At 39.2% G+C, this 9,735-nt stretch overlaps 1 protein-coding gene across 1 annotated transcript; it reads right to left on the reverse strand.

Moving 5' to 3' along the window:
• Positions 1 to 3,982: 3,982 nt before the first annotated feature.
• Positions 3,983 to 8,858, reverse strand: Rdh14 (retinol dehydrogenase 14). The gene is made up of 2 exons (XM_055625756.1): positions 8,428 to 8,858; positions 3,983 to 5,020 (listed from the first exon to the last, which is right to left on the reverse strand). The coding sequence occupies exons 1-2, from the start codon at positions 8,812 to 8,814 to the stop codon at positions 4,403 to 4,405; spliced, it is 1,005 nt and encodes a 334-aa protein (XP_055481731.1). The 5' UTR covers positions 8,815 to 8,858; the 3' UTR covers positions 3,983 to 4,402.
• Positions 8,859 to 9,735: the final 877 nt, after the last annotated feature.

Here is a 9,735-nt window from a genome sequence, read left to right on the forward strand (position 1 = left end):
GACCTCCCCTATCAGTGGCCTTGGGGAGGGCAATGGAAGGAGATGAGGGAGGGAGGGTGGGATTGGGATGAAATGAGGGAGGGGGCTACAGGTGGGATACAAAGTGACTAAACTGTAATTAATATATAAAACAATTCTAGTGATCTGCCCTCATTTCCTTTTTGCAAAGCACTCAGGCTGTTTCATAGAACTTCACTTATCTTTGACCTCACATTTCACTAATTTGTGTTATGACTATTAAATTGTACTGTGATTAGCAACAAGCACTGCTAACAAGCACACAAGGACACATAGCTTTGGCTGGCTTTTCTCTGTCCCCTCCTGCATCCCCTGGAAGCAGACACAAGGCCAATGTCCAACATATAAAGAACATTCAAATATTTGTTAATTGGGCAAGTTAATGACACATAATTTCGTTGTCTTAGTTATAACAAGACAAAAGGGAGTAAAGGGTCCACAGTCATGTCCACCCTGCAGTATGTGGGGCACAAGTGCTCCCAGAAACCCATGAACATGGTCTAACACAAAATTATAAACCCACTTAAAACATTACAGCTTTTTGGGTACTTTTTGTAATGTAGTTTTACAGATTTCCAGCATGAACTTTGACAAAGTACTCTTGCAATGTCTAAAGGTTGGACACACCAGGATGATAAAGAGAAGTCTGTTAAGCTAGCACCTTCACAGACTAGGAGAATCAGTCTGAGTGTTTCTCGGAAAGAATAGGGCTTCTGGAATTACAGTGAGACCCTTACATGGTGGTTGCTGAAGAGTGAATCTACTCTACTTTGATTAAACATCTGGCTTGGCAAAACCTCTGCCTTTCTGTCTGCAGAAAACTGGGCATGCCTTCCAACTTTCCTCTAGGAATTAACTACCTTCCTACATGTTGACCTGTGGCTAATTTAACTCCCCATTGTCCAGAGAAGCCTTGTGAACATCTGAAGTTGTCTGTGGGGGCTCAGCTCCTGAGGGGTGATTGGTAACATGTTCTCTTTAGTGTTCCTTGGGACATTTGGAATCAATTAAATATTCAAATATAAGTTTTTCTTAGATCTCTAGCCAGGCCCAGCAGGTTCGTGTAGGGAAGGAGTTGGAGGCAGATAACTGCTATTCCTCACACCAGAATTTATAGCTAGAGATAGATTTAAAAATATACTCTTTAGACCTCCTGGGTCTTCAAGCAAATAATCATACAAGATTAAAAATGATATAGAAAAACAGAAGCAGCTTCATACAGTAGAAGGAGTTGTTACAGTATTACAACCGCTGCATGAAGATTGGCTGTATGTGAATGTACCCGCCTTGGAAGATGGCAATAGTTGGTGAAGTACAATAGATTCTTCTGGACTAGCTGAGGTTTTACAATTTTATAATATTGGAGAAAATAAAAAAGTCAGTAAGAATATGTAATATGAATTGGAAATGACTCACCAGATTTTAGATATGCACATCTACCTTTCTACATAAATGGGTTACTAATTCTTGGCTTAGATTCCTTTCCATCAAGTGTGCTCAGCTAACCACGACTGACTATCATTGATTCTTATTAGTACTAATGTCATAATTAGGCATATTTTTGAGAGAAAAGTGGATGCATGTCTGTTACCATTTTACTAAATGCTTGAATTCCTCTGTCACATTCATTCATTGACCAGTCACCAAAATAGTTCAGTGCTTGCTATGCATGCCTGCTAACATGGGTTTGATGGCCAGAATCAAGGGAAAGGTGGAAGGATAGAGCTGACTCCACAAACTTGTTCTACAACCTTCATATAGGTATGCTGTGTCTCAGGCATATGCACTTTCCCTCATACACAACAATAAAATTTAAAGCGGATAGTATTTATAACACAAGATTTAGGAAATATTTTATGAAGGTTAAGTAATTTCCCATGACTATTGGGAGAGTTAAGTTGGGAAGTGACTAATCAAATCCAATGTGGTGGAAATCAAATCCCTTTCCTAGTTAGATGGTAACTAGGAGCTCCACTAGATTAATGTGGATGATGTTGAAGCAGCAGGCCAGTGATTGTGTTGCTTGTAGGACAAAACTGCTTGAATGGGTGAGTTAAACAAACAAAATCAAGAATCAGGTTGGAAAAATGGGTTTCATCTCATTTATTTTATTAACTGGCTCAGACTTGCTCTACCAGTATTTTGCTGATCAAAGTAACAGAACTGTTTCCCTTATTCCTTTGCCAGGTGGAATAATCAGAAGTGAGTTACGGGAGAAAGAAAGAGCTGCAATAATCTTCAAGTTGTACCTACTCAGGCTGGTGCTGTTGGTCCTTGATTCCATCAGCCACAATAGTGGGAAAGACATCATCCAAATGGCAGCTCATTTTACCATAATAACTGGTGTTTGCAGATGAGTATTTTTCCCCACCACGATAAATTAATATATATCCTTTTTTACTGTGGTGCCACAAACAAGAACTCTGAAAGGCTCAAAAGGTCTAAATTCCCTGAAAAGCATCAGGTATCAAAACACAGCCAGAAAAAGATGGTATTAAATGAAAAAGGGAGCTCCTTTTTAATGAAGCCGAGGTGTAGGACAGATTTATTAGCTTCCACTTTTCCAAGTTGCATTCTCATGTATGTTCTGCCCATATTTCCAAGCTCAGCAGGTCTCTTTGTAGAATAACCTTCTAAAATTCATTTCAAAGAACATAATGTAGTTCTGCCCACTACACCTCAAAGACACACCTGTGATGAGACAACCATTTGTTGTATTAAGACAGTGCTCTAAAAGAAAACATTTTTGGGGTGATCTAAGATCGTGCCAATCTGGAAAAAAACCAGTACCAGGTACAGCATGTTCTTAAAAATAACAAGACTTAGCTCTGCACAAGTGGCCATTAAACTAAGTGGAGCAGCCTCTCATTATGTATTTTCATTGTTTTCTCTGATATTCTGAGGTGTCAAGACAAAAAAAAAAATTGAAGCTATTAAGCTGATACTTCTGATGCTACAACTTCTAATGTTACAACACAGATGCCTACAGTATGCCTATTGGGCTCAGTTATTTTTATGCCTAACACTGCTTCATTCTTTGTTGCCATTTATTCACTCCATGCCAGCTACTCTTATTCCTGAGGGAAAAAAATAAATCACTTCATTTCTTTGGACAATTCTTTTAAATTGTCTAACTGGACCTGGAGTGAATAGCCTACTGCTCTTTAAGCAAAGCTACCAAAACTGAAAAAACAAAGCAGACAAAACATGTTTCTGCCAACAGGTACACCTGATGGACACAAGACAGGTTGCTTGTATCCTTATAACAGTGTATTCCAGACTGAAGGAACATACAAAGAGATGATCCAAAGGCAAGGGTGTGAGTGGCTCTTCTACATTCAGGGCTGGGCAATGTGGATGGATAGTCTAAGAAGATAGTCATCAGACAATTACCTGTTTAAATATGATTATAAATCCGTTTTTAAATTATATTTTAGGTAGTCTACTATACATATCTAGTCCACTGTATTGGGCTGGGATAGAATTCATTCTATCCAACAACACTGAGTATGTGGATAGTCCATGGAGTATCTCCAGTGTGAATTAAAGAGCTTAAAGTTTAAGTAAGGATGATTTATCAACTACAACATTCTACAATGTCCCTTTGGGGAATTCTAGCCTTGTATCACTACAATATTTATATACTCAGCACTGACATTTGAGTTCTTTGAATAAAAGATTCTACAGCTAGAAAAGAAAAACAAAACCAAAAAAAAAAAAAAAACAAAAAAACAAAACAAGAACAACAACAAAAAAGAGGCTAAGAAAGCTTACTGTATGGTTAAATGTAAAACCATCACAGGTTTGGTAGTGCAATAGGATACCAGTTCATAGTTGGTGTTTTAGAAGTGTAACTTTTCAGAGCAAGATATGACAGGAAGAACCTGGTCCAGCAAGACCAAAGGCTAATGAGGACAATCTAAAGGAATGCATTCAGCTACTTCGAAAGAGATACACTGAAGAATCTGCATCATACATTTATTACAAGAGATTAATTTACGTGCATATACTAGGCATATTATTTCCACAAAACAAGCATTTGCCGTAAGAATTCTTAACATTTTTGCTTTGAAACTCAAGGATTTTTGAAAACCTCTTAAGATATCTTTTAAATTTCCAGGATCTTTACATTTATAATTTATGATTACCCAATTGTGTTTAATAAAACAGAACTTAGTTCTTCATTATGGTTATGATCTAAATTTAACACATCTTTGCTGAACTTTGTATTAGCCCCACATAACTCCACTGGCCTTCAAACATCATGTATACCTCTCAGCAGTATCTCTGAAAAACCAAGTGTTTTTAAGTAGCACATGCGCACATGCCCTTCTCTGCCAATGGTGTAATGGATAGTCTTTTAAGTAGCCCTCTTATGTTTACCCTATTTTAAAATGCCAACCATCACTTCACTGATATCCCACAGTTTCCTTGCTACTGACTCATTCCTTGCTTTGGGCAAGAGTTCTTCTTCCTTACAATCTCCAAAGTACCTTCCCGACACACCTTCTACATCAGGTGAAGAGGCTAAGTAGATGGAGGTCTGGGCACCTTCTAGCGGAGTTTTGAAAAACGCCCATGATACCAAATTAAAAAGTGGTCTGGCCAGCAGTGGAATGTGTATGTGTCTCCCAAGGTTTGTCCGCACAATACCAGGATGCAGCACATTGACAGTCACATTTGTTCCTTCTAAGCGACGGGCTAGTTCTCTGGTGAAAAGAATGTTAGCCAGTTTGCTTCGACTATAGCAGAAGCTTTTATTATAGCTTTGTTCACTGTTCAAATCGTCAAAGTTGATGTCTCCATATTTATAAAGTTTGGAAGAAACGACTACTATCCTGCTGGGAGCTGAACTTTTGAGGAGTCCAAGTAGAAGATTGGTGAGTAAAAAGTGGCCCAGATGGTTCACTCCAAACTGCATCTCAAACCCATCTTCAGTCTTCATATATGGACACTGGAAAATCCCTGCATTATTGATGAGGACGTCTAACCTGGGCTCCTCCTTTGAAAACAGAAAGAGAATGCAGAATTATGAACACAGAGTTTCCATAGCTCTTTTCATTCATGTAAGTCTCACTAACAAGAAAAAGAATGAGACTAAAACTAATCTCATGTTTTAGCCTGTGTATCTGGTATTTGAAACATTTGTCAATCCACACTTTTTACAAGCTAATGATTATGAATATGTATACTCTCACAGTTCACTCAGATGTTTATTATATGATAATTATCAAGGATTTTCTTTAAAAAAAAAACAAATATAGCAAATTTGGGGATGAGGGAATCCTATGATTCTGTCTTCCCTGAATTTCAGTTGAACTACAAAATACCAGTTTGGGTGTTAACATGCTAAATCTGTTATCATATCAAATTTATAGTAAGTCCCTATGATAAACTTAAAAACATTGCAAAATATAAAAATACATACTTTTAAAGAAATGTTGCATTATTAAACGGGCGTGCTTGGTCCCTTTCTCAAATAACCTTATCTACTTCCCATAATATTCTAAGATAAAGGTAGACCCAGGTGACATGGTCAGTGTTACCAACCTCCTAAGAGACATGTCAGAATTAGTCTAAACAGACTCCAAAGCCCATTCTTATAATTAATGACCTACCTGGCCTTATAATTGCAGTGTTTAAAACAGAGCTTGAGTCAGGGTGAGCAGGGAGACTATAACCAGCAGATGCCTGGTATTGTGACTCCCACCTTACTGTTATCACCAGCAATGGTAAATTAAGAAGCTTTAGTCTGTAATTCTATTAAGTGTAAAAGGGCACCACATGGACAGAATAACTGGGGCCAGTTCCCTAAAATTGGAACAAAGAGGTCAGAGATGCAAACTTTGGTCTAGAGAGAATACTGTGAAGAAATCTACAGAGAAAAGTTAATAAAATCATGGAGTGGGTGACAAAGATATTAGTGACAAGACAGTGACTATTACCTAAGTCTCACAATAGGACAGGAGATAAGAGAGCATCAACAAACACCATTAACCTTCACTGTGATTCCAGAAATGTCCTTTCTTCCCTGTAGGAAATATAAGCAACAAAGGGCTTCCAAATTATAATACCTACAAAGTCAGCTCAGTACTTTGATCATATGCCTCCACATCTTCCCAAAGTAAAGTCCTAAATTGTATTGTTCTTACAGAGAGCCTATTCATTCCTTACATTATTTAAGTTGGTTTTCCTTGGCTCCTTCCTGGCTCCTCTGTCTTTTCTGATGACAGAGGAAAAGAAATGAAGAATATGTTCCAGGTGTAAAGACATGGTGATGACCTATGATTAAATTAATTTCAGGTCAAATTTCAACTCTTATTGGTTTTTTTGCCAAGTGCAAGTGAAAGAAAAATGTATTAAAGTTCACAACTGTTATCAAAGTCTACCTGTCAGGTTAACTGTTTCTCATTCTGACCTGTCAAAAAACATTCATGTTTTCCAACAGGCAACTTCAAAAAGAGGGTGTGAGTTCACAGAAAGGAGTGTTCATCTTTACTAATCCTCTGGGAAGGTTTCCAAAATTAATCATTTCTGAGCTATCATTCTTTGCTGGGTTGTGTTAAGACTATCACTTACTATTTTTTAAATTCTAGAAGATAAATGGCATAAATTCCAAGAATACCAAACAGTAGAATGTCAAATGTCTATTTCTTTTCTCTTCTACTCACTGAACTTCAGAGCCAAGCAAAAGTGTAAATATTTAGGACAACACAATTTCATTACTTCTTGTGTTCTGACCTTTCTACTGGTTCTACCTTAAGACACCAAAGCAGCATTGGACTCAGGAATGAGCACACTCAACCCTATTTACACATCAGTGAGACAAGATAATCTGCTTCCATATTATCAAAATCTCCCAGGGAAAATATTGCTACTTGATCTACTATATCAAATGAAATGCTAACAACACAACAAAATACCTACTTCTTTGATCTATCCTAGCCCTTAATAAACAACATGATGACCCAGAACACAATAGGAACATGCTGTTGAATGGCTTAAACTTTGAACTAAACAATGCTACTCTCTACTTATCTCAAAAAACTACCAGCTCCAAGTGGTTCAATATGTTCTTTCTTCTGATGAGATAATTTTTCTGTAGCTGTGCTTCCAGCAGTTATTAACAGCTACTGTCTTGAAAGCAAGTGAAAAGCTAATATATATATTAGCTTTTATATATTATATATATATTTTATATATTATATATTTTTAGCTAATATATATATTATATATATCAAGAATGATAATGGCTGTCTCCAATCTGATCAGGAGGTTGGAACAATTACAACAGTGACCAACAGGTACACAGTTCCATTAATAATAATTCCTACATAAGGGTTAAATACTTCTTTTTGAATGATGTGTATTGTTGGACAACTATGGAATTGTGAGGACACACAAATTTAGGCTTCTTAGATCTAACTGCTAACAAATTAACCTCCTGATATTTCTTTTGGTCTAAGTACATAATTAAAAAAAAAGAAAGCCACTTAGAACTTCTGCTTTTGATTCAAGAAATTCCAACAGAAACAAGCACCCTCCCTGTGCCTGACGAGCAAATCACCTTGGCCATAGCCTTTCTACTTCAGTGGAACATTTACCATATAACCAAAGAAATCTCACACCTCAGCCTTCAAGCACTAGTAATACAAGCAGGAGATTAAAGCAAAGAATCCAAAGATAGACATGTTAGGTTGCTTGACCTTCTTGTGCCTCAGTTCCCTATTATGAAAGATATTAATGCTTGCTTTACAAGAGTTACAGCCAAGATCTGACAACAGGCAATAATATTTGTTCATTTAAAAATGTGCTTGTCACATCTCTTGGCATACATCAAACTTTCCATAAGGCTAGGCTTTATTTTTATTCCTGTCCCTTCTTCAGACCATTAATGGGATTCCAAGTTCCACTCTCTTTAGAAATCAGGATTCAGTCTGGTTAGGGATGATGCAAAGGTGTCTATCTGCAAGTGACACTCCCTCCTACTTCAGCAGGACAAAACAAAAACAAACAAAACCAGGAAATGGAAATGAGAAAAACAAAGAAAATTTTTTCAAAGGGTCTAACCCAAGTTCTTGGCTAGTTTTTCTCAGGCAGTGCTCTCAGGCCTTGTGACACCAAGTAAGATTTGGCACATATTTCACTTCTGACACAGGAAAAACAATTCAAAGATCAGGTGGTGATTCCTGAACTGTCCTCGCCTAACAAAATGAAATGTCCAGACACTGGCTTATTTATTCACTTCTTCTGAGGACCTCCCAGGAATTCTTTCTTAGACCTGCCCCTCCTCCTAGCAGGGTACCAGGCAGGCAGGTGTCTTTCCTACTTGGTCCTGACCAGTCTCAAGGTCACACCAGGCCTCGGGGGCCTCTCCCAGCGGGTGGCTGGGCTCAACTAGACCCACACCTGTAGGAGTTCTTGACAGAAGGCTCGCACTGAGCGCAGAGAGGCGAGGTCCAGCTCCTTGACGACCAGCTGGCCGTCGGTGGCGTCGGGTTCAGGACCCCCAGTCTGACTGAGCTCCTGGCGGAGCTGACAAGCCGCCTCCTCCGCTCGCGCGCGGTCCCGACATCCCATGATGACCCGCGCCCCAAGGCGCAGCAGCTCGGCGGCCGTGGCTCGGCCCAGGCCACTGTTTGCTCCCGTGATCAGCACTGTCTTCCCGTGCATGAAGCCCCGGTCCTCGTCTTTCTGCCGCCTCTGGCCTCTAGAACCAGAAAACCGCCGGGCCGCCAACCACAGCGCACCACCCAGTACGGCCAGTACCGCTGTGGCCACAGTAGCCACTGCCATAGCCTTCCGGGCCGGTGCAAGGGGCCTAAAGCACAAGTTCCGGAGTCGGGGGTGGGGGTGGGGGGAGGGTGCCCTGTGCGCAAAGGACTCTGAGGCTCCTCCTGCCGGCATGGCTAGTGCTCGCGGAGCTTCCTGGGACATGTAGTTTTCCCCCAAGAGGGTTCCTGGACAATTCATATTAGAAACTAACAGCGGAAACTCCCGGCGGATTTATTTAGAAATGGACGCTGTTAAAATTGGTATATGGCTAAAGACAAGGTGACATTTCTCATTTTGAATTGGTAAAAGGCTTGCCACACAGAAAAAACGAAGGACACATCCCTAGTTTTCAGCAGTGCTTTTTTGTTTAATTTTTTTTCTTCACAACTTATTCATTATATATCCCGATTGAAACCTCCTCCGTCAGCTACCCCAGTTCCACCCTCCCTTCCTCTTCCCCTCATCCCCTTCCCCTAGTCCACTGAGAGGATAAATTCTCCACTATTGTCATCTGTCTGTAGCTTGTTAAGTCTCATCAGGACTGCTTGGATCCTATTGTGGATATCTGTTCTAGGTGATGATGGATAGAAATTCGTTTAGCTTGCTAACACTAAAAAAAAAATGAACAAAGTTTTTTGAAATTAAGTTTCTTGTGAAACATCTTAAATATCCAAGTTCTAAACTTATCTAAAGAGCCACCATTACAACTTACACAGATAAGTGCAATGGGATTCAACATCCTTAAACTTAAGAGAAGTCGCTTGACCATAGCTTCACAGTTCAAAATGTTTTCAGAAAAACACCACAAAAAATAACAAAAAAGAAAAGAAAAAAGAAAAAAAAAAGCTAAGTTTTGTGGTTTTCGATCCTCGTAAATACCTAATTACTCTAGACATCCAAAACAAGTGCCATTTGTAGTACCAGACTGCCATTGTTTATTTT

The sequence above is a fragment of the Psammomys obesus genome, unplaced genomic scaffold (genome assembly GCF_907164565.1).
Source record: "Psammomys obesus unplaced genomic scaffold, mPsaObe1.curated_primary_1811, whole genome shotgun sequence".
Taxonomy (NCBI): domain Eukaryota; kingdom Metazoa; phylum Chordata; class Mammalia; order Rodentia; family Muridae; genus Psammomys; species Psammomys obesus.